General features: G+C 44.3%; 2 protein-coding genes across 2 annotated transcripts in view; one reads left to right on the forward strand and one right to left on the reverse strand.

Annotated features, from left to right (window-relative positions):
* The window catches only part of SYTL3 (synaptotagmin like 3), a 62,313-nt gene extending 51,539 nt beyond the window's left edge, over positions 1-10,774 (forward strand). Inside the window, exons 12-16 of the mRNA XM_090042211.1 lie at positions 3,325-3,495; positions 3,768-3,873; positions 5,301-5,409; positions 7,118-7,323; positions 8,609-10,774. Coding sequence (XP_089898337.1) covers positions 3,325-3,495; positions 3,768-3,873; positions 5,301-5,409; positions 7,118-7,323; positions 8,609-8,739 — 723 coding nt within the window. The 3' untranslated portion in view covers positions 8,740-10,774. The remainder of the gene's footprint in view (positions 1-3,324; positions 3,496-3,767; positions 3,874-5,300; positions 5,410-7,117; positions 7,324-8,608) is intronic.
* A 474-nt stretch (positions 10,775-11,248) lies between these two features.
* Positions 11,249-25,399, reverse strand: part of EZR (ezrin) — a 51,526-nt gene continuing 37,375 nt past the window's right edge. Inside the window, exons 6-13 of the mRNA XM_090042224.1 lie at positions 24,632-24,778; positions 20,840-20,936; positions 18,220-18,383; positions 16,423-16,553; positions 15,891-16,051; positions 15,089-15,181; positions 12,724-12,975; positions 11,249-12,389 (exon numbers count right to left, since the gene is read on the reverse strand). Coding sequence (XP_089898350.1) covers positions 12,225-12,389; positions 12,724-12,975; positions 15,089-15,181; positions 15,891-16,051; positions 16,423-16,553; positions 18,220-18,383; positions 20,840-20,936; positions 24,632-24,778 — 1,210 coding nt within the window. The 3' untranslated portion in view covers positions 11,249-12,224. The remainder of the gene's footprint in view (positions 12,390-12,723; positions 12,976-15,088; positions 15,182-15,890; positions 16,052-16,422; positions 16,554-18,219; positions 18,384-20,839; positions 20,937-24,631; positions 24,779-25,399) is intronic.

Genomic DNA, 25,399 nt, shown 5'->3' on the forward strand with positions numbered 1-25,399 from the left:
GGTTAGGGAACTCCCCTCTTGTCAGCACGGAGGCGGAAAAGGATCTGGGGGTCATCATTGACTCCAAGATGAACATGGGCCGGCAGTGTGGGGAGGCAGTTAGGAAGGCCAACCGCACCTTGGCATGCATCCACAGATGCATCTCGAGCAGGTCCAAAGAGGTGATCCTCCCCCTCTGTGTGGCACTGGTCAGGCTGCAGCTGGAGTACTGCGTCCAGTTCTGGGTGCCGCACTTCAAGAGGGATGTCGGCAGCATGGAGAGGGTCCAGAGGAGGGCCACTCGTATGATCAGGGGACAGCAGGGCAGGCCCTATGAGGAGAGGCTCCAGGACCTGAACCTGTTCAGCCTCCAAAAGAGAAGGCTGAGGGGGGATCTCGTGGCCTGTTATAAACTAGTCAGGGGGATCAGCAGGCATTGGGGGAGTCACTGTTCCCCCGAGCACCGCCAGGAGTGACCAGGAATAACAGTCACAAGCTGGCAGAGGGTAGGTTTAGGTTAGATATCAGGAGGCACTACTTCACGGTCAGGGGGGCTCGGGCCTGGAACCAACTTCCAAGAGAAGTGGTGCTGGCTTCTACCCTGGGGGTTTTTAAGAGGAGGTTGGATGCACATCTTGCTGGGGTCGTTTGACCCCAGTATTCTTTCCTGCCATGGCAGGGGGTCAGACTAGATGATCTGCTCAGGTCCCTTCCGACCCTAGAAACTATGAAACTATAAGCCCGAGGCTGAATTGATTCAACCTTTATAGATTAGTCTAACCTGCATAGACTGAACTGATTTGCAGGTGAATAGACATTCACTTTTGATTCTGGAAATGCAGCCACATGCCTACAGTGGCTCAGGCTAGAAACTGGGGGACACTAAAGTGAACTTTCCCTTTGTTTCCACAGCAGCTGCAAGGCTGAGGGAAAGCTGACCCAGGGTGAAGGGGGGGCATGGCTAGGTACTGGCAGGCTGCTGAGTATGATTGAGGAGGGGTTTAAACCCACACCCTGGCTGGCAGCCCTTGCCGGATTTGTCCCAGGGGCGGAGGCGGGGGAAGGACGGACGGACGGACACGGCCAGACACTGGCCAGGGCAGTGCATCAGGTGAAGTGGGGGGGAATTAAACTCCCCCGTCTCTCCTCTCTTGACTTTCTGTCCTGCTGGGTGCTCACATGGTGGGGGGCGTGGCCAGAGCTTGCCACCATGGCACCTCCATCTGCCCACCTCACTTGGGAATGAGGTTGGGGCTGGGGCTGTGAGGCTGAGCTGGGTCAGCCCATGGGCGCTGCTGATGGTAGGCATGGAGGGGCCAGCCTGGACTGGCCTGCAGCAGCAGGGCTCTTCCCGGTTGGCTGCAGCTTGGGCTGGGGCCATGGGAGCTTTGCACCCGGATTGCTCCTGGCTCCCCGCGCCCAGGCTGGGCTGGGCTGTCATGGAATTACTGTCATCTAGGAAGGGCCCTGCCTCTGTAGCCTGGCTCAGCCTGGGCCGGACCCTCTGCACCTGCTCTCAGCAGCACTTGCAGCTGGCCTGGCTCAGCGCTGGGTGAAGCGGATGGACAGTGGGTCCTTCCCAGCTGGCTGCAGCTCCATGACAGACCAGGCTGGTGTTCATGGGTGGTGGCTGATGCAGAGGTGTGACACTGGTGTAGCGTGCACCTTGGCAGCTGGCCTGGCCGTATGGGATGAGTCTTTTAAGCCCACGGCTGCCCAGGCCAGGTTGGAGGTGCTGGTGGGCCCAGAGCGCAGCAGCCGCCCACTGCGGGGGCTTGTGTGCCTGCAACTGCCGCTCTGTGCCACCTGCACCATGCTTGTTCATCCATCTGTAGCTTCCCCATGAGACAGACAAGCAAGCATCGTGCAGAGAGCATGGTGGCTGCTGCTGTGGGCACATGAGCCACCGTAGTGGGGGGCTGGTGGGCTCTGGGCTCGCCAGCATCTCCGAGCTGCAGGCATGAAGGACTCATCCCATGTGGGTGGCCAGTCTGGCTGCCAAGGTGCCCGCTTCCAGGTGCAGTGGTGTTGCCTCCATGTTACTGCTTAGCCAGCTGCCACTCGTGCACACTGGGCCGCCGGGCTGTCATGGAGCCACAGCCAGCTGAGAAGGGCTCTGCCCCCGTGACCTGGGCTTGACTGGTCCCACTATCTACCCACCTTGCCTGGGGCTGAGCTGGGCTGGCTGTGGGTGCTGCTGAGTGTGGGCACAGAGGGGCTGGCCTGGGCTGCGGGGTAGGGCCCTTCCTAGCCAGCTGCAGGTCCATGACAGACCAGTCCAACCTGGGTGCGGGGAGCCCTGAGCAGTTGGGGTGCACAGCTCCTGCAGCCCTAGCCCAAGCTGCAGCTGTCTGAGAAGGGCTCTGACCTCAGCAGTGCTTGTGGGCTGGCCTGTCTCAACCCCACAGCCCTGGTCCCAACCCTACCTTCAGCCCTGGGCAAGGTGGATAGATGACGGTGCCATGGTGGACAACTCTGGTAACATTGCTGCCACTGCTGCTGGAGTGGTGAGGGGAAGGACACTGACAGGGGCTGCTTCACCCCAGCCAGCTGCAGTCCCCCAAGGGGAGAGGGGAGGGAGGGAGAATGAACTCCCTTCCTGCCCCTTTGCCTCAGGGGGCCATGCCGGCTGGTGTCTGGCCATGCCTCCGCCCCGGCCTAGAGCGCAGAGGGGCAGGGCCAGCCCTGCTCTCTGGAGCAGACAGCCCAGCCCAGGGCTGAAAAGCATGCTGGGGGACTCTGATTTAACTTACACCAGGAAGGGGTCTGGGACAGAAGTTCATCCAGAGCAATGCAAAAGAGTGTAGGGGAAAAGAGAATCCACTCAATATGACTAGAGCTATTGTTTACGTCTTACGAATAATTCACTTAAACATTAATTTTCTACAAGGAAAACAGGAGGACACAGGCAAGTGATATGATGACCTTGGCCTATCTAATATTACTGTCCCACCTGAAGAAGGTGTAAAAACATAGCAAAAGGATGAAAAGCTATGTAAACTTTAAAAAATGTAGGATTTGCAATTGTAGGTGTTCCCCAGGCAGTTTTTCAAATATTGTCCTCTTCGTTCATTTATTTATTTATTAATAATAAATGTGAGTGAATGCAGTGTTCTGCAAATATGGAGCCATTACAGAGGTGAGTGGATTAGGGGAGGCAATACGCAAGCTGCTGAAACACATCTTGGATGACACAGCTGAGTTTGCCTGTTAGTTGCTCCAGGGCTAAAGCTGGATATTGTCCTGACTTGGGTGGGAGGATGGTGCTGGGGTTGGATTGTGTTTGTGAAGGTCTGCCTCTATTAGTCCTGCATGTTGCCTATTAAATGCTGTTGATCTTTCTAGTATACGATTGACTACTCCCAGCTGGAAACTCGACAGCTTCAGATATCTGTCTGGCATGCAGGTGTGTTCAAGAATCGGGTGTTTCTTGGAGAGGTGCTTGTCCCACTGTCGTCTTGGAATTTTGAAGACAATTCAATGCAGTCATACAACTGGTACCAGCTCAAAGCTAAGGTGATTCTTGGGCCTTAGGTTAAAATTATTATTTTTAATTTTCCAAAAGATTTAAAAAAAAAGTGGTATATAGTGAAAGCTGTAGAAGAGACCACCCTGTGTACATCATGGAGAGGGAAAAATGAAACTGATGTAGCAGGACAGTCTTGTCACACCAGCATGTGAGTGGGTGCAGTGCAGTGACAGGCAGACAGTGAAGAATAGAGAGGAGAGGCTGTATAGTATTTTTGTAGTAATACAGGCCTTTGTGTGTTCCTTTTCATCCTGAAAAGCCTGAAGACAATCAAGTTCAGTACAGTGGAGACCTTCTTGTGCGTGCAAAAATGTGCTTACCATCCCCGCCTGAAAAATTCCAGTATGAAGAGCACATGATGGAAGGTACATAGTATTTCAGCAGTACGTGAAATTCCCTGCTGATGGAAACAGACACACAGGGAAGCATTTGTGTTTGGTTCTCTCTGCTTGATGCAGTAGATACTGCAAATTGTGGATTGTGTTGTATTTATTTTACAAATAAAACAAACATTTGGTAAAAGTGTTTGAAATCCAGACTTGTGTCAATCTCACTTCCTTCCCTCTTTTAAAGAAAAGCTGATACAAAAGTAGCCCACTTTACAATGCCTGTAGCCTGGTGCACTGAGATGCTGCACAGTTTTGTGCCTGCACAGTTCTCTGCCAATGCACCTCTGTCCTTGTCTGGGGAGATCCAGTTATTCCTCTCTGTAGTTAAATTATCAGTAATGACAAACTGGGAGGTACGGAAATGTCTTCTAGGTACAGGCCTGAGTTTTTGGCTTCTTCCTTCAGACGTTTCCCTTGAAGGTCTTTATGTTTGTTTAAATTTTAACATCGATTGGGATTCAGTTTTTGGAAGTGGAGTGGTCAGTGATGGAGCAAGGAAAATCTGCTGAGGTAGGTGTCTGGGGAAACTTCCCTTTCCAGCTTGCTGCATAATGGCAGGTACTGCAGGGTAGGATTCTTAAGGAAGTTACACACATTTGGTATTGCTAAACACCTACAGGAAACCTAGGCGCAGCCACCCATAGCAACAGGAAGAACTAGAGGAAGGATCAAACCCAGTTGTAAGTTTTATTTCTTTCTCTGGTCTGTTCTCTTGATCCCAATCTTCCCTCTCTATATTCTAACTCAGGGGCAGGCAGTGATTTTGGGCAGAGGGCTCCTTACTGAGTTTTGGCAAGCCATTGAGGGCTGCATGATAGGCAGCCCAAGGTAGAGTAATACTAATTTTCTAAATTTTTTAGAGGCCCCACAGGCCGGACAGAATGGCTTGGCAGGCCACATCTGGCCTGTGGGCCGCATTTTGCCCACCCCTGTTAACCCCAGTCTTTCTCCTGATTCAGAGCTCCTTCTCCTTCCTCTTTCTCTAATTTTCATTTTCCTTTATGCTATTTGCTTTATAAATGCACTTCTAAGAGAAGAGAGTGACAGCAAAGACTGGGAATGAACCATCTGATGCTGCTGCTTCAGAATGCAAGTATTGTGGATGAATTGGCTGTATCTGATCTTAGCAATTGCAGCTTGTGGGCTCTGGGTGTTTTTTGGACCAGCTTGGCATAGTTACATTTCCCTGTCATCATGCCAACTGCACACTGTAGAAGTGACTTCAGAGCTTCAGATTTTTCATACTAAATTACATCTGCAGTTTACAGAAGCATAGAAGATATTGTGCTCCCTCACTTCAGAACCAGTGTTTAGTATCTTTCCTTTTCTTCTTTAGTACTGTGTTAACTAGTCAACCATTTGTTCCTACTGGTCACTAATGGGAAGCAATGTTTGTGTTTTAGGGACAGAAGACCGAGCAGCTCACAGTGGCCAGCTTCACCTCGTAGTACTTGAGGCCAAGAACTTGCCTGTGTTAAGATCTGTTGGCAGCCTAAATTCATTTGTAAAAGGGTATGTCAGAGATTTAACACTTCAGATTCTGAATTTTTGAAAATATTATGTACTGAGCTGAGTGTTAGCAGGGACTGGACCTTCAGATGAAGGGTCTTTATGGATATGCTCTGGGCTAGATCGTTTCTCACAATGGTGAGCACTTATCCAGGTTGTTAGCTTGACTTCTGTGTCTGCCAGCATAAGTAAAGGCTCTATAATCTGGCCCTCAGCCTTTCTGAACAGGGCCTTGGAACTTGAAGAGACTCTGACATTTACTGAAATGTATTGAACCAGTTTTGAATATTGAGGTTTCACAGCTAGGAAATATGATCCTAAATCAGAAGAGAGGAGGCACACTCATGTCTTGCTTCATGAATTTTTTTGCATTGTTGCAGAATTAATTGCCGTTTTGGACCTGCTGTGAGAGAGAATTTAGTATCCTCCTTATTCTAGGCCTTTTAAGACTTGTTTGTTCATGACTGTTAAAGTGCTTGTAACTGATGTAGGTGACATTTACAGAAATGTCCCCATCCAGCCTTTGCCATAGTGAGTAGGAATGGTTGCACTTGATGAAAGACTTCACTACAGATGAAAGAGACAATCACTGTTATAGGCAGTCACCATATCACAAACACCTGTACATGGTCAATTTTGCCATAGTTCTATATGACTTTCCTGACAGCACATTCCCACTGTGCAAACTAAGGGTATAAATAGTTGTTGCCAAATTAAGCGAGTCAGCTGAGCTGGGATGTGTCCCAGCTCAGCTGATCCACTTCATTGGGCAAAATGTGGGACAATAGGCAATGTTTCCCACTTTGAGAGACCCCGTGGGAATCTCCAGGGCAAATCTCTGCAAGTGGGGAAAGCTGGGCAGGAGTTCTTGGGGTTTGAGCGGCCCACTTCTCCATGGGAATTCCTGAGGTGCACACGACTGGGCCTCTCAAACCTGCCTGGGGAGGTTGGAGAGTGTGGGGAGCTTCAGGCTGCCTGTACTCTCCCACCATAAACCAAATAAGACTTCTGTAATGTAAAAGTGGCAAGAATTATTATTCCCTTTTATCATGGTCACAAAGACATTTGTGGCATGACTATGATCATGGATTTATATTTGCTTTTGCTTTGTGCCACTGTAAAAATTGTTATGGTGGCACAAAGACAACATCTTGTTTCCAGCCTAGAATGGAAGCAGAGCATATGATATATACTCTTATCACTTCAGGGGCCAGGAGGGAGCTCTTTCTTCCAGGTACACCCTACCTAGTTAGTACATAGGGTCATTTTTACATGCCTACTATCAAGCATGGGATGCTGCTGGAAGCAAGATGCTGGACTGCAGCAATACACTGAGGGTTTGTACTAAGTCTTATATGGCATTCTTATCAGATGTGGCTTAGAGCCACAGTGAAATGGTCTCAGTTTCTTCATCAAGAATAGCAGTTTTCACTGTTCTTATATAGATACTGCTGGATGGTTTAGTGGGTTCAGGGCCAAGGGTTTACTATAGTGGTCACTGACAAGCAGAATGATAATGAAAACTCAGTCTTATGCCTAGTGAAATCAATAAGAACATGGATTAATTGCAAGGGAGTGCTTAATATACAAGGCAGAACAGTGAGAGGGGCCTGAGGGGATTAGAGGAAATGCTTTGTTTTCTACCGCTGCAATATACCTGCCGGGGCAACAACCTCACTGAGCATCTATTTTTTTCATTCCTTTTTGGAAGTTGCCTGGTCCTCCCTGACCAACGTGAGTTAAAACAGAAGTCTCCTGTCCTGAGGAAAGAAACCTGCCCTCACTGGAAGCACTTGTTTGTCTTTGATGGTGTTACCCCATCTCAGCTCCAGGGCGCTTATCTAGATCTGACCATCTGGAACCAAGCATCATTTGGCTTAAGTGACCGATTTCTGGGGGGAGCCAGGCTTAGCACACGTAAGTCCTTTTATTATTTAAATGTGAAGCCGAATGGAAAAGCCCTAGTACTCAGTTTACATGATAAAATAGCATTCACATTACCTGCTCAAAGCCTGAGGTTGTACATTTCTTAGCACTAACCTGGAATGAGGCTTCCAGGTGCTACTACAAACACTCATGCATGTTCTTGTATGGGGCCCCGTTGAAGTCAGTGAATAACCACACAAACACACGGGCAGTCCTAGGGTCAGGATAGCTTATTGTCTCCACTTCTGTAAATACATTCCTTTTCCAAGACTGAGCCTGCATTAAGCTTGTAGACTCCTAGTTTGGCATGCCACACCTGCAGACCTGCTATTTACTTATCTAATCACCCCTTTCAGGAACTGACCCATTAGGCTCTCCATTATTCCTGAAACATTAATTGGAGCTGCTCTGAGCCTGCTTTGTCTCCTGGCAGGATTTCCAGAGCAACTACTACTGTACTTTTACAGTGAAACACAAAGATAATCAGTCCAACACTAATGTTCTATAGCCAGGGCATTCGTGGCCAAGAGTGCTCGGGTAACCGTGTGCAGGGCTTCCCAATTCTGAACAGATGTGCAGGACAGGGGCAGGAATAGGGAGCAGCCTGGCCTGATCTGGATGTGTTGGGGGTTGGGCCCAGCCCTGATCCTGCTGTGTAGCAATGGCCCAGGAAGTACTGGATTTGGCTTGTTAAGCTTCCATTGCTCCCCACTGCCAACTATTTGACTCATGGGGATTCCTGCAGGCCAGCTGCTATGGCTTCACAGGCCAGCAGCTGAGCACCCCCAAGTTAGACAATAGGTTTGGATGGGGATGATCCTGCTTCAGGCAGGGAGTTAGACTAGACTCTGGAGGTCCCTTCCAGCTGTACTTTTCAGAACAACCCGCATAGAAGCATAGAAGGCATTTGGCCAGACAAGGGAGGAGCTTTAGAGCCAGAGTTGTAGTAGGCTAAGTGACTGCTGTGTAACTACCAGTGAAATAATGACCATTTTAAAATCACCATCACTAGATTTTAGGGGGACACCTATTAGGAAAGCAGGCCCAAGCCAACTCTACATCTCTAAGGCTAGCAGTTGTCTTAACCACAAACTGCTCCTGAGAATCTGTTCCCATTTAGTTTTTCTATAATAAGCACAAGCTAGAAGGGGTGGAAAAACAGAGATTGTATATTAATTGGGGCAAGCAAAGATGTAGAGCTGGGCTCAGAAATCCCAAGTAGTCACCCTATTTATGTAACACTTAGCCTTACCCTTTTGCTTGGACTTCCTTGCAGAAGAACCAATCGGCTCCACAGCCTCCAATCCCCAAGCAAAAGTTCTTTGGCAAAGAATACTCAGCAGACCAAATACCTGGATGGACATTACCCTGGCTCTGCAGTCAAATAAAGGGGTGTTTAAATCTTAATAGTACCTGGATGGCAAGAATATCTTCAGCCTGCTGATGAGGCAAGTATGGCAGATGGGGTTGAACATGCAAGGCTATACAGAACATGCTCCAGCCATGGCTAAACAATGAGGACTTTGCTTTCTGGGAAGAAACCTCTACCCTTTGAAAGGAGACTTGTAGAAGGAAGCAAGGAGTGGACAATCCTAAGTTATACAACTTTCTTTGGGAATTTTGAGAAAACTGCCATTAGAAACTTCAGAAGCAAAAAAAACTGAACAGGGCTTTGTTTCATTTGAAGCTATAAACAGCAGCCTATACCTGTAAGCAAAACAGCAGTGTAACAAAGACTGAGCAAGACTAATAGATTGTTGCTAGTCTCACACCCTAGGAGCACTACTTTGAAAGAGGCAGTAGGTGATTTAAGTATGACCACCACTGGGAAGATGTTTGTCAGGGCTCAGATCAGATACAGTCCCCTCTCTTTCTCAAGTTAGAGTATAATGGGATTAAATGGTGCAACTGTGTAAATCTTGTTACCAAAAGGGAAGGTTTAACTTTGTAAGGTCTTCTTTAGTATTGTTTCTCAAAACTGCTACTGTGGTTCAGAAGCTAAATTGCTTTGATAGGGGAAAGAAGGCCTTTCCCTGTAGTTGTAAGCATTTACAGAAGTCACAGCTGGCTTCCTTGTATAGAGGGAGGCCAAGGATGGAGGACATTAAGGCCATGTCCCAATATTCTTCATTAGACACACTACTTTCCATCTCTCCCACCATGCTGAAGCACTGCTGTATATTGCACAATGGGAAATTATTTAACATGAAAAAAAGCTAGTGATAAAAGGAAATATTGGTCAGTTTAATACTGCAGAGTGGGTAAAGGAACACCCCCCCCAACTCAAGTGAGTTCTACTGTAATGCACAACGGGGAAAAAAAGTGAAATGGTCCAACTCCAAATCAAATAGTTTAGCCCAGATTTTGGCCTTGCCCTCCCTCCCACCCTTTCTGTGGCTTATGTTTTATAAATATGATATCATAAGTACTTACCTGCCAGTTAGCGATCTGGAAAAATAGTTGTGGCAACTACTACATTAGCCAATATGGAGGACAGGTCCATTTAATAGCTTTGGAGTATTTAAACATCACTCCAGCTGTAAGTCTCTGACCAGGAGCCTGTAATTCAGCAGTAGAAATGTGGTAGCACAGGCTTCAGTGCAAGCCCACCAGGGACCTTGGGTGCTTATTCAGCTAGCTGAAGCCTGTGTCTTAATTACTATTGTTACTCTGCTATAGCTGGATTACAGCTAGCTCACATGTGCCGCCCTGCTGCTGGCACACCTGCTGATTGCAATGGAGTAATGACCTCAACATGTAATCTACATGGTCTCTACTGTTACCGGCAAGCAAGCTGCATTGTCTGACTAATGAGAGTTGCTTGCTCCTTGTTCCATTCCAGCTCAGAAGGTGGGATGTGATGCTCTGCCAACCATCTGAAAACAATCACTTCCACCCTAGAGCCAGGCTCTGCACGGTGTTGAGAAATTGTTCGAGCAGTGGATAGAGGGAGGGAACTGCATGTTCCCTCCATTCACAACTGCTGGGTTGTTGTGATGTAGGAATTCTTTTGCAGCCACATTCCCTGCAATCACCCCCCTGGCTGGGTGGCAGCATTACATGATACAAGTCCATCAAGTGCTTGACAAAGCCCTGGCTTATACCAACAATTCTGACCCATCAAGATGAACAAGCGTAAACACGGTTAGAAAGCCCTGTCTGATTAGAATTCCTATGGTGTATATGTTAGCTACATGCAAGTCTCAGCAGAAGCTGTATTAGAATTAGTGGTAACTTGGCGAGTGTGATGCTTCCTTACTGCAGACCCAGTGTCAGAATAAGGGTAGCACTTCCCTGTCAAATGCTTTTTTTCTTGATGCTCAAAGAGCTCTAAACCAAATCTTCATCTCAGTCCCTGTCCCTCCCCCATCGCCACTTTGCAAGCAGCATTTTCACTTTCTGTCCTCCCCAGTTAACAGAGTAAGCATAGCTGCAAGGAGACTTCACTGTAAAGCTGCAAGGCATCAACATTCTTACTCAAACGCAAGAATGTGCAAGTGGGACTATGCTGCAGTCTTAGCACACATCAGGCTGGTGTGCTGGGGTGAAAACATCCCACACAACACAAATCACTTGACTTCTAATTCCTTGTCAGCTTGCAGATCTTTTATTTAGATAAGTGTCAGTCACCAAAAGGAAAAAAAGGGTCTACAACATTTTGATAAAGAGGGTTTAACTAAGACTATGAAGCAGCATTAAGGGTTGTAAATGGAAGAGGGGGATACCAGATTTCATTGGACTTTCTAACAGATTTTCAAAATGGGAAGGAGTGGGTTCAGAAAAAGTCCACAGGAATGCTCTCTGTAATAGAGAGAATACAAACGTGATATAAACAGTCCCTTCATGGCTGGAGTCTGAAACATTAGTAAATCAAATATTTAAAAAAAAAATAGAAAGCTTGTTAGAAAAAAATTGGTGCAGTAAAACTGTATATACTGAATCACATGCATGTATCACAACTTTCACTGAAATAAAAAAAATTATCTTTACACATACTCAATAGCAAGTAATCCATTTCATACACTGGCTGTAGCACATTAGACTAAGTATACTGTTTAAACTTTTTTTTTTTTTTTTTTAATAGATTTGGATATGTTAAATCTGAAAACAGTAACAAAATATACAGAGCAAACTTTATTTCCCTTTTAAACTAGTGTTACAATCCATATTATTACTTTATTTGTACATAAATACTACACTACAGCTGATCATTAATTAGGCTGGAATATAAACACTTTGTATTAAATTCCAGTTGAGTATCTGTCTAACTATGTAAAGAGGATACCAAAGAGTGTTCCTATACTGCATTTCTTCTGAGCGATCACTGCATGAACATGTCCAATTGGACATGAACAACCAGGAAAACCTAATCAACCACATGCATCTGAAAACTAGGTTTTCAGGCAGTTGTCAGCACTAGTTTGGAAAATGCAGGCATAGAATTCTACGTTCTGCTTTGCCAGAAGCCTGATTATGCACTGCACTTGGAGAATCCAAGGTTGTATGGCACGAAATTCACCTTTATTTTTTTTAAACCAAGCTGAATTCAGGAACTGCCATAGAAGAAGCATCTTTATCAGAACTAGAAAGATGGAACATTAAGTCCTGCTTGAGAATATGGACATTACATAAAGGCCTTTTGGCACTAAGATATGCATGAACAAAGATTACCAGGAAAAATGGTTTGGTTGACAGACCCAGTGGGCAGTTATCACATTTTGGTACTAAAAAGGTGGAGGATAAACAGCCACTGGGATCTCTTTTAGGCTGAGCATTTGATAAGCGTGTCATACAGTGACCCCTCAGAAAAAAAAAAATACCCCCCCCCCCCCAAATCAGCATTAAAAACTGCTTTTGCCCCATAGTCTTGCCTTTTTGGCTGTAAACACTATTTACATAGCCTCAAACTCATCAATTCTCTGTTTGGTGTTGCCCTGTCGGATCTGCCTGAGTGTCTTGTACTTGTCACGTCCTTGTTGAATGTTCTCTGAATGGATCATGTCATTGTGGGTCCGCTTGTTTTCATCCCTTGCCTGGGCCAGCTCACTCGACAAGGTCTGCAATGTTAAAAACCACAAAATACATCACAAACCCAAGATACTTTTGAAAGAGACCTTACAGCCTCAAGACAGGATTCTTAGGATAGAACAGAGACTGGCGGAAATGGGGCAACTGGGGTTTTGTAAGAGGCGCTGTCTGCAAAAACAAGATCTCCAAAATGCCAAAAGCTGAAAATGCATCTTCGGTGCCTGAGCAATGAGGAAAGCAGTATGGACTGTTGTGATAAGTATAGACACAGACTGATTCCATCATCTAAACTAGTCTAGTCTATTACATTCATTAAACATTTGCTTTTAGTTAAATTTTTTCTCAATAACTTTGCTTTCTTACCATCAACTGCCTCTGCACACGCTCGTTCTTCTCTGCTTCAGTAATGCGCTTCTCTTCATTGCGGTCATCCAAGATCCCTTCACTTGATAAGTCTGCGCTGTAGCCAGAGTATTCTGATCCTTCTTCCTGCAAGTTATCCTGGACATGGTAGTTCACTGGCTCATAGACAGGTGGTGGTGGTGGAGGTGGGGCAGTCATTACCAAGTGTAGCTCTTCTTTTGTCTTTACTAGATCTTCCTGGGCTTCCTTAGCCTTTAAAAACAAAAAGGCAGGTGTGTAAATCATACTTAAACCCAATTTAGCAAGCCATGTAGTACCTTAACCATCTCTTAGGGGTTTGTGCCATCTGCTACAAGAAAAAGAGTACTTTTTATAATCTTGTGTATAATGAAAGAAGCTTGTTTAGTATTAATAATATAAAAGTCAGGATAGCAGATAAGGCCAGTAAGATTTTAATAAAATTAGACTTCTCCTGATACAATAGTGATTACCTGAAGGGAAAAAAAAGGCTACCAAACAAGATCGTAGAACACATACTTACAAGTGCCCTTCAAAACAGAAACTTGTTCAAGGACATCTGACTGTGGAGTCTATATGATGAGAAAAATACACATCCCTAAGTTGTGGGACTTGAATGTTAAATTGGCTTCTAAACTTTAAATGGTCAGACCTCTTGCTAGTAAACTGGCTATCTATTCCCTATACTTGCTAATATGGTAATGTATGAACACTAAACTTCCAGATTTTGAAAGGGTACTGCAGTAGAGCAAGCTAAGGCTTTACGGTTCACTGAAAATGGAAGAATGCATGCTAGTTAAAAAAAGTTTCCACATTCACTGAGGTTTTGAAGCATCCAAGATTTCTGTGGCCAATTGCACACTTTAGAATTCCCATCAAGTGTCTCACAAGCACCTGAAAGAATATAGAGCAGGGTAGATACAAATGAACTATTAAAAAAATTAAAATTGAAATTTTAAAGTAAAATTTTAAGCTTTAAAAATCAGGATTTCCTTTTTATTTAAATCATTTTAAAAGGTGCTTTAAAAAAAAAAAAAGATAGTTTTAATTTATGATGTGTTAAAGCTCAAAAAGATATCATCACAGAATAGGGATTATAACATCTAGTTATATACTATTTGAGACCATATGTTCATGTAACCTTTTTAGAAGTTTTATAAATAGGTCACAAGAAGCCATGGACTACATTAGGGGCTCAATCTTATGAGGTTCCCAGAGGCTCCTCTATAGATTAGTAAAGATTACAGAAAACCACTCTACCCAGTGGGATGCCGTGCTCAGTCTAGAAGATCCCATTAAGCTTCTCTGTGATGCCTAGTTGCAGTTCTCAAACTGTGGATTTGCATCTCTGGAGATCATAGGCAGGCACGATTCTTTGGGTAGATGCAATATCTTTTATTAAGACCAACGAAACGTTTGGAAAAAGACGTGTTCTTTGCAAGCTTTTGGGCACAAATGCCTCTCTCTTCAGGCATAGGGAAAGTTTATCATCTCCAGAGATAACATCCTTGTTAACAGCAGTATATGGAAATGAGAGACAACAGACCTGATTAACCACCCTACTAGCTCTCTGCAAGTTTGTGTACACATAGTCAAGCCCTTACCTTTCTCTAAAAAAAGTGCAAAGTTTCAAGAAGTTAAATGAATAAAGGCTATCCAACAACAAGAATGTACTTCTTGTAGAAAACAACGATTAAATCGAGGCCGTGACCAGCAATTTAAATCAAATCCTCCCGGATGAGCATCCCTTATTTCCCCACAAGATAATTTCCCCCCCACCCCCCCCAAGTCCTGCTGGGTTGTTTTATTAGGAGGTTCCAAGTAGCAAAACACAAAATGAAACAAACAAAACACACACCCAGATGAAACGTTAAGTACTAACGGGTTTCTAGATTTATGCTATTAACCTTTTTAGCATACAAAACGTATCCTTAGGAATCCAGTAGACTGGTGTCTAATTCTGCGGTATTCCTTTATGAATACAGGACTTTTCAGAGTGTTATCGCAGAGAAGGCACTTTGCCAACAGTACACATTTGTTGGGACTTCCTTCTTGTGTTGCTGCATTTGCTGCACTTCCTACAATAATTTCAAGACTGATCATAACTCTAGAGTTAAGATGGCAGTCAGTTTTTACAGCAACTATTTAAAGGTTTGACACATACCTAAACAATCTCTGGGTCAGAAATTCAGAGTCATCATTCATAAATTTGTCATTTGTCAGGTCTATACAAGTTTGTCCCAGAATTTCCTTTATAAAAAGATCACACCCCCAAATAAAGAGACGGGTGCACTCTATCATCTCAAGTTTAAAGCCTGGATCAACTTAAGAAAGTGGAAAAACTCACCCTGTGCTGCCACTCTTCAACTTCATTTTCCTTACGTTTCCTGGACTCTTCCAGAAGGGCAATCTTGGCTGTATATTCTGCAAGCTCAGTAGCCTGTTGAATAGCAAGGCTGGAATTATACTCTGAAGTCTTTCAATAATACTTCTGTGAATGACAAATATGGCTTGAATGCTGCATGGATTTTGCAGCAGTCTCTACTGCTATATTCTGGGAAATTTGGATGTATTTAAGATTTTTCAGTCAGAGATGAACTCCATGATTATGCTACTACAGTGCATTCACCGACCTAGCTGACCATTTCCTCGGGTGTAAGACTTTGCCTGGTATACAACATAAAAAACCCACATGCAGCAGTAATAAAGCTGAATTCAACAGTGGGTGCGTCTACGCGAGATGTTTACTGTGGAGTTGCCAGTAAACAGTCTTGGCATCTACACGTGTGGCTCTATTAAGCCACAGGAAACCAATTCATTTTGCAGCAGGTTAGTATTTTCATGTGTAGTGATGCACATGTAGACAGACCCAGCTAGCTGGGACATGAGGGTGCTACTTGTGCTCCAGCCAGCCCCTCTGCAGCATGTGAACCTGGGCTGGAGCAGCCCTGGGCCGACCCAGCAAGCACCCTGCCAGCCAGGGTTGCTCTGCTGTGGTTCCAGGCACACGTTCAAGTGGTGCACCTGAGATCATTAAACTCCAGTGTGATATGCACCGTTTATTATACACTTGTAGATGTACCCAATGCAACTACAGTTTACAACTCTGGATTGTACACAATTGCCATCAACATGGCTAAGGTTCCTACCAGCTGTTCCTGGCTCTTTATCTGGTCAATGGCTTGCTTCTCCAGCTCTTCCTTGGCCCGAAGGGCAGCCAAGCGGTCAGCTTCTAGACGCTCAGCTTCTTCCTGGGCTCGTCTCCTCTCCTCCTCAAGTTGCCTGGCTCGTTGGATCTGATCCGAGAGCTCTGAGAAGAGAGACATCAAGGCAGTCAGGCAGTGGTTCTAAACAGCCCCTCCTCTCGACCGTTACAGGTCCTGTATTTATTTTCTGTCTCTGTGCTAAGGGACAAAGTAGATACACAGTGACCTTTACATCACAGCTGCTGACCCCTGCCCTGTATAAAAAAGAAGTTCCCTTTCCCTGCATTCATCCACAGCAGAAGACACATTTGTAGAGAGAAGGTGGTTTGAGGTAGCAGAGTAAAGTGTCACAAGATGGCAGCATTTCAGGTAAGAGCAGCTGTTGAGCTACATGACTATTCTCTCATAACAGAGAAGAGCTTCTGACACAATGTGCGTGTGATCCCCTGCTCACCGACTCAGGAAAGCCCTTTACCTCTCTCCGCTTTTTGGGTCTTCAGTTCATACTCTTGTAGTCTCATCACCAACTCTTCTTTCTCCCTCAGCATCTGCTCCTTCTCCCTCTCAATAGTTTCTCTCTTCTTCTTCTCATTTTCTAGCTGTTGCCTATTAGAAAGAGAAATAGTTTTAGAAACCAGTGAGGTGAGATTTTTGCCTGCTGAACCGAACCGTGTCCATGGAGGATGGAAACATGGGTGCCTGAAGATAGCTCAGGAGCTGTCAGAATCAAAACAAAACCCAAGGATGGTATGGTACTATCAGAATGGGGTAGACAATCATCATTTCAGTATTCAAGTCCCAAATCAATGCTGCGAATCACCCAAGGAACTTTGATTCTGCATTGCATACCCTTTCTTAAAAAGGTGGCATAGAAAGCATGGAAAACTCCAGCAGCAGAGACACTGAGAAGACTGGTATAGCAGAGCGGTCCAATAGAGCAACCAAGTGCTGCTAGGCCATGGACCCGCCCCCCCCCCCCAAACAAACACGTCCCCTCCCCATTATGCAGGTACTGCAGCCCTGAGGGACTCCCTCCTGTTGAGCTGTCCTGCCCCCAACTGCTGCAGGGAGGAAGCAGAAGCTGGAGGAGTGGGGGAGAGCCTGGCATCCCTGTCACAGTAGCAGAAGGAACAGCTAAGGGAGTTGCAGTCAGGTAGGAGCCCCTGGGCCAGGCATTAAACCCTTTGTAGGCTGCATGCAGCTTGCAGGCTGCCAGGTGGACAGACCTTGTTTATAGCAAGAACAGGTGATGAGAGAAGCTGACAAAACAAGGAATACCAGGGAAAAGCCCTTGTAAACTCTTGCAGAACCACTGCTCTAGGTCATTTCTTGTGCCTATTCACAGAGCAGCTTGTGTTGGCTGTCAGAAAGACAGTGAATCAGATGCAGGTCTGCACCAGTGTCACTATTCTTGTTCTCCTTTAAAGAACTCTCTCTCTATTCAAGTGTCCTTTCTGGTATAAAGTTCAGGCTCCAGGATGGAGTACCTGCCACAGATGCATCCTCGAGCAGGTCCAAGGAGGTGATGCTTCCCCTGTATGCGGCACTGGTCAGGCCACAGCTGGAGTACTGCATCCAGTTCTGGGCGCCGCACTTCAAGAGGGATGTGGACAGCATGGAGAGGGTCCAGAGGAGGGCCACTCGCATGATCAGGGGACAACAGGGCAGGCCCTATGAGGAGAGGCTACAGGACCTGAACCTGTTCAGCCTCCACAAGAGAAGGCTGAGGGGGGATCTAGTGGCCTGTTACAAACTAGTCAGAGGAGACCAGCAGACATTGGGGGAGTCCCTGTTCCCCTGAGCACCGCCAGGAGTGACCAGGAATAACGGTCACAAGCTGGCAGAGGGTAGATTTAGGCTAGATATCAGGAGGCGCTACTTCACGGTCAGGGCGGCTAGGATCTGGAACCAACTTCCAAGAGAAGTGGTGCTGGCTCCTACCCTGGGGGTCTTCAAAAGGAGGCTAGCTGTACACCTTGCTGGGGTTGTTTGATCCCAGTGCTCTTTTCTGCCAAGGCAGGGGGTCAGACTTGATGATCTGCTCAGGTCTCTTCCAATCCTACTAACTATGAAAACTAAGGTGGGACAAAAGGCAGGGGCCCTCAATGTCCAAATGCTTCAACACTGTGCCCTGGAATCCCACCTCATTTGCTACTCCTCAGAAACCACCACAGTTAAATGTTTAATCCCGATAGTTTGCTTGCATGTAGATCTCTTGCATGCACACAGGTAGTTGTATATATGGACATCTTCCCCTCTGTATTCAGTTCACCTTTCCATTTGTTTCTGGTGTTTCTCCTCACGGGCCTGTGCTTTCATCTGTTGCACCTCGATGGTGTCAGGCTTCCTACGGCGCATGTACAGCTCATGGTTGCCCATGCACAACTGCAAGATCCTCTTGTTAATTCTTAGACGAGGAGCATAAAATATAAAGTCCTAGAAGAGGGTACAGAACACGGGAGAACTTTATTTCTGGGACACAAGCTTCTTTGATAAAGCACTTGGACAAGCTTACCTATCATGTGGCTGACCACTGACACACAACAGTAGCCACATCTTCCATTTAAGCAAGTAAAAATAACTTATTTTGTACCTTATTCTTATAGGAGTATTGCAATACTCCAAGTTGGGTTTACCAGATGTACCTCCTATAGGAAATGACAGATTCTTATAGCAGTTGCTGTGACTACACTCCCATAGATACAGTAGCTCATGAGTAGCTTTCTGGAATGTGAAACACTGGGAAAAAGTGTTTTCTTGGTAGGTCTTTAGGCATCAGTACAACTTGCCCATTTCTAGTTATTATACAAAGATGTGGAGGTAGTGTATACCTACCGACCAACAGGTAAAATGTGCATAGGTTCTATAAAAGCAAATTAGACTGATGAGGATGGAATCTTTCTACATTAGTTCTGTTAACGTGCATCAAAATGAAATAACTAAATATTAAGGGACACTAAAAAAGTTTAGCATAAAAAAACCCATTCATTTCATAAAAATGGCAGGTTTTGTATTCCCAGATCAGCTTGCCCAGCTATAGCAGTCAGTATCCTGGACACCAGGCAAGAAGTTATCTACATCCTCAGATCATTGTGTCGCACAGTAATCTGGGGAATTAGAAGCAGCAAGACAGGAAAATCCCTTCTTTTCCTTGATGATGAGAGAACACGCTGAGGAAAATGATCTAAATCAACCCTGTGTTCATTTGTAGTGTTACAAACAAACATTAGTAGCCACAGAGTCTGGAGCACTATTTTTTACCCACATTTCTATTCCACCAGTGCATGCTGTTGGTAGGCTGATACGGACAAGTTGATAAGACAAGAATAACAAGTCGCCTGGGAAATGCACTAATCTCTCGAAAATGCCCTCCTGTGGAGCATCCTATAGCCAATACAAAGAGGAATTCAGATTGGGAGAATACCAGGTGTGCACTTACAGACACCACTTTGCGCGTTCTAGCTGTATGCAGAACTCCGCAGCCATTTTGTAGCCAGCTCATGACAAAGTTACACTAGAAATAATGAAAGTGTTCCTCCCGTCTCAACTTAAAACTTCAGTGTAAGTTTTCTGGCCATGATAGTTTTTCTTCAAGTCTTCTAAAATAATTTATGCACATATCAACCGCATGGGATGCAGTCTTTGTAGCCAACTGAGGTGGTTGGTTTGGTTTTTAACTATATAGATCACAATGTCTGGCTGAAACTATTTACAGCTGCAAGTTATCTATCCTGCTTCTGTTCATGGTAATTTTTTTTAAAAAACCCTTCCACAAACAGTTATAGGTATTGTATGCAGGTACAGCCTCCATTCTCTAGGTAATGACCACTTCCAAGAGAGTAAACACTGCAGTCATGGATAGCAGTCTATGCTTGTCACAATTATGTATTTAAGGGATACAGGAACACAAGAATCTCTTTCTTTTGCAACAATTGTCCAATATTCAAGTCAGATGCACTGTATAACTGAATCCCAACCCCACCCAAGCTGGACGTCAATGCATGCATCATAGCTTGTTATTTTGAATACTGCCACAACAAAAGCTTTCATCTAAGCTATTTGCTATCAGTAGCATGGGGACAGAAGACTCTAAATAAAAGAAAAGGATTTATTACTTGTATTTGGGGTCTCTAAACACATTCAGGTTGAGTATGTGACTTCTGTTTTTTTGTACCAAAGCATGGATACAAAAAAAGCACCCACAGAAACCAAGGCACCCAAGCCAAATGGGAACCGACATACGACTGATGTTTTCAATGGAAGCCTTCTGCCTTAGTCTGTTGTAAGCTCGCACTATACATACATTCAGATTTTAAAAAGTTGCAGAGTGGGTGGAAAGGAGATTAACATTTTGTACTCAGCACAAAGCATGCCTGAAACCACAAGGAAGCTTTCCTATTGAGAAGTCCAACGCTGACAGAATGATGAGCCTTATAATAGAGTAGGGTTTTCTTGGTGGTCATGAATTATGTTATAAAATATACTATCACTTTCCCCAGGAGCAAAATTTTACTAAAAGACAGACAGACTTTCAATGTGTTGCTGTGCTTCAACAGTGTCTTTTATAAGTGCATGCAGGGTCACTTGCTTTAACATGAAATCCACAATGCTTTTTTTAAAACCAAAAACGATCTTTATCAAGCCTATGTTTCTCAGTCCAAACACTAATAATCCTGTTTCCAACCCTTTTAGTCTACTCTACAGCACGATGAAAATTCACACATGAAAATAGTTTGCTGCAAGTACAAGTATCTGATAAGAATTCAGTGGCTGCCATATACTGTTCCTAATGCAATGCGATTTTCACAGAGATGAGAACTGTTTTAGTTATGCAGATAACGTTTTAAACTAACTATATTTGATACACAAGAGTTCATTCTGAATCTACTTACCGGTGCCTTCTTGTCAATGGGTTTTATAACAAACTTTTTGTCATTGAAAGAGATGTTTCTGATTTCACTCCAAGGGAAGCCAATCTTTGGGGTCAGTCTGGAAACAAACAAAGAAGAGATTAAGAGAGGCCAATGTCGGTGGCTGCTTAAAGCTATGACAAATTACTCACGGGACTAAGTGCAAAAAGTTAAGTCTGATTGAGCCAAATACCCTAAAATGAATGAGACTCGTTATTCAAAACATAACAGGAAACAGTAGAAAGACCATTTCCACCCCCTCCCAATACCTATAGCATTCCTTACTCCAGCAGACTTTTCTTTTCTAACTTATAGGGGCCACATTTGTGATAACTACGGCTCTTAAGTGCAGAAATAAGAGAAAACAGCTTCAATTTTAGAAACATCGAGTCCAACACAGCGTCAGCTGACTTCAGCAAGGCCTGTCGGAATACTCAGGTGCTTTGGACACCAAACCACTTTGTTAGGTGCTTAATTACAGACTCAGAAGCTTAAATCCAGGCACTAAAGTTATTTTTATTTTGTTTTTAAAATTGTTTGTGTACACTGATGTACAAATAGCTTTAAATTATTATTAAAAATACTGTTAAGTGGGGGTATTGAGTCATTTTACATTATTCTCTGGCTAAAACAATAAAACATATATTCGTACCCCTTAAAAGGCCTACATTAAAGACAATACTTAAGTAGGTACTTAAATCCTATTAAGCACTTGCTTCAAGTTAAGCTGTTTTGATTCTGGGGCTAAAGCCACAGCATGGTTGACACAGGGTAGGCCTTGACTACAAGTCAGGAAATGTGAAAGCAGGTTGAAATATGGAGAAGCATAGCTAATTCTACTTTACTTTACTGCTGTGGGGCAGCTAGAGATGCAATGGACCTGTACTGAAATCCTTCTGCTGTGCCTTTAGCTTTACTCCAGCTGGCAAGAAGGAAATCTGTGTGTACCTTTCCATGCTGCAATCATACTTCCCTACTGTCATAGAAGTGTATCCACAGTTCAGAAAAGCTGACACCCTGAGCCCCTCTCCCTCCCCCAGATTACTTGCAAGTCTGGAGAAAAAGTTCTGTCCTGTCCTTATCCACAAGCAGTATGGGCAGATTTGCCCACAAATTGCACAGAACTTTATATTGAGGTTCTGGCCTCACACTTGTGCAAATTCTCACTGGACGATGTATTTTTCCTTCAAGGCAAAGTGATCTCATGTTTTAAACAAACCAAAGAGACCCTGGATGATTAAAGCCAAGGACATTCTTTTTCGTGACATTTCCCTATTTTTGTCAGCTTTTTTTTTTTTTTTTTGCATCTCTTGTTTATCCAAACTCAGAGATTTAAAAAAAAAAAAAAAAAAAAAAAAAATTCAAGTGTTAATACTGCATCTACTTGGTCTCCAGATCATTTCAAATAGAGAGTTTGCTAACCTTCTTGACACTACAAAAATACCGTCTGTATACTGCAGGGGCACATGCATTTGTTTTTAACATACATGGTGGAACTTTTAAACATTGGTCTTCATTTAATCTTTCCAAAGGGTAAATTGAGTCAGAGTTGACTTTCTAAACGTCCTTCCAGCAATAACTACAAGACAGTGTAAAGTAAGTTCCCTTTAGTCACTAATGATTAAAATGGTATTTAATACCTAAAACTATCAAGAAGTTAAACTATTGCCACTGAAAATTTACTAAAGTAAAGAGAGTGAAGGAATCAGCTTACTGCTCTAAGACAGGAAAGCACACCCTCTAAAAGGAGGGGATGTGGGGTGAGGAAAGACTTCACTGGTCCACTGTGAACAGAGTGGTTTACACACTTCCAAGAACTAGTACTAATGTACTTCCAAACACGTCTTCAAGCTAATTCTTGATGTACTACAAAATATTCAGTATTTGATTAGCTGCTTACTAGAGCTTTAAGAAAATCTAGAGGAGCTGTACAAGGAGAAAGAGAAAGGCTCAGAGAAACAAAGGGATTGCAATTTTAACTAAATTCCTTCGAAGGGAAGAAGCTGCTATCTGGCACAGCATACTTGAAGCACTGAGCCCACCTACACCAAAGCAAAAACAAAACAGTATCTCTGTTAAAAATTTGCCCTTCTTAACCTTTAGTCCATATTATTAGATTTGCAGATGATTTTAAAAGTAATATTAGAGTGATCTGCCTTGGTCATGATTTGGCAAGAACTGCTCTAGTCTTTCACACTGGCTTCCATGAGGATTCCAAGACGAGCATGCAAGAATGCACTGGAGTTCAGGGGGCAGTGATACTTGGTTGAATAAAACAAGTTCAAACTGTACTACTGCATAATCTTTTTCTACTGCAATTTTAAAATACTGGTCAGAGAACCCCTAGTGGATTGGGGAACTGAAACCCACTCTGTAGCGCACACTCCTGCCCCTATCTAAAAATCAATTATATTTTTTCACAGCAGCATATAGAATCTCCTGAAAAAACCTCTCCCCACCCTCATCTCCATCCCAATTTGTGTTAATTGATCTCCTCCCAGTCCTGACATTCTGTTCAAAAGACCTAAGTGCATAGTAGCAAAAAAAGCTGTGGCCAAAACAAGTGAATTGGCCCAACATTTGTTTTGCAAACTTTTTCCATAGTTCTCCTTCAAAGGTGAAGGCTATATTCAGTCTGTTTATCCAGCTTGAAAAACCTGTTTGTGTGACCATGGTTACAAAGCAAGACCAGTCATTCAAGACCGAAAGAAAGGCAGTTTCACTCATGTAATACCTCATGGGACACTCCTTGTTTTCTGGGTGATAGCTCACATTAGCATTGCAAAGAGAAAGGCATTCTCCTCCTCTGCAGCCTTAACAGGAACTTCAAACCACTCCAATTAATGTGAAATTAAATTTTAACTCATTTGAGACCCAGTCATACTCTCCAACCCATGAACACCTGGGTGCAAATCCCTCTCTAGAATTATGATGCATGAAACCAAGACTGGGAGCTTCTTTAAGGTCTTGATACTGTCATCCTTCCTTTAAAGGAGAGTCCTCTTATTTCACTTCCACTCCCAACCCTCTCTTTGAGCTTGTCCTTCATTCTCTAGGACTTGGCAAAGTGCAAGGATATACAACCAGAATCCATTTTTTTATGCTTATTCCTATTAAAACTTGCAGTCCCCTAATGGTAAACTGTACTTGCATTTATAACTAACATACAGATTGCTGCATGCATAAATCTTTTTAAAAATCTGGTCCTAGGCTCTTATTGTGCCTACCCATGAACCTGCTTTTCTTAAGAGTGGGGTGGTTAGTAGACATAGCCATCATTCCCATAAATGCAAGATGGGAGCTCAGTGCTTTGAACATGTTTAAAAGATCAGGCCCCTCATCTAGCAAGTTCTTACATTGCATACATCATTGTATTGCTTGATAAGATGAATTTAGGGGAAAAAAAATATTGTTATTTTCCTAGAGAAACTCTTTATATTTCAACTCTACAGTCCTGTTGAAAAAAATGGAAGCTGACAGCAACAGGTAAAGCTTGTGGGCAAGTTCTGTGATGCAATTCACTTGTCTGCCTCCACATACATTGCAAGTTGCTCAAATCTGCTGGTGGAGAGCCCATAAGGGGAAAGCAGGTCAAACGGCAATGGAAGGCAGAGGCAAATTAACACCAGGCATGAGTCCCAGCCTGCCCTGTTGTCTTCCAAAGTATGCTCACCAGGACAGCACTAAGCTTTATGCTTACTATGGGTGAGACATGGCTTGGCTCCAGCATCAATTCTTCCCACTGGAGAGGGACCAGATGCATACACAACTTACTTGTCTTCTTTCTCATAAATGTTCAGCCCCAGTGCATCTACTCCCAGCCAGAGCTCAGTTCCTTTCTTATTCTTGATCTCGAAGTAGTTGATCCCATACATCTCCAAGTCCTGAGCAATCTTCAGATATTCTAGCATGGCATCCTCTCTGGTTGAGTGGAGGGGAGGGAAAACAGATGTAAACACGTGAAAATGTAACAACGCACCAGCCGAAGTCCTTGGACACAACAAGCAGCTTCCCTTCTGGGGCAGGAAGTTTGATCCTAACTCCTGTTCTGAGACTTGTAAATACCGGGAGAAGTCCCCACAAGTATTATACCTTGTTACTGAACATAGACTCTGTATCAGTTTCTCAACCTTTTTAGAGAATCAGAGCACCTCCCAGCTCTGGGATCCATAGATGCTTCTCGAGCAAATCCCGGGACGTCATTCTCCCTTTGTACTCGGCCTTGGTGAGGCCGCAGCTGGAGTACTGCGTCCAGTTCTGGGCCCCACAATTCAAAAAGGATGTGGAGAAGCTTGAGAGAATCCAGAGGAGAGCCACGCGCATGATCAGAGGTCAGGAAAACAGATCTTACGATGACAGGCTGAGAAACATGGGACTCTTTAGCCTGGAAAAGCGCAGGCTCAGGGGTGATCTGATGGCCACCTATAAGTTTATCAAGGGTGACCACCAGGATCTGGGGGAACGTTTGTTCACCAGAGCGCCCCAAGGGATGACTGGGTTGAACGATCACAAACTACTGCAAGAACGTTTCAGGCTGGATAT

Source organism: Crocodylus siamensis, chromosome 1 (assembly GCF_052110815.1).
Source record: "Crocodylus siamensis isolate JL-2025a chromosome 1, ASM5211081v1, whole genome shotgun sequence".
Classification (NCBI taxonomy): Eukaryota; Metazoa; Chordata; order Crocodylia; family Crocodylidae; genus Crocodylus; species Crocodylus siamensis.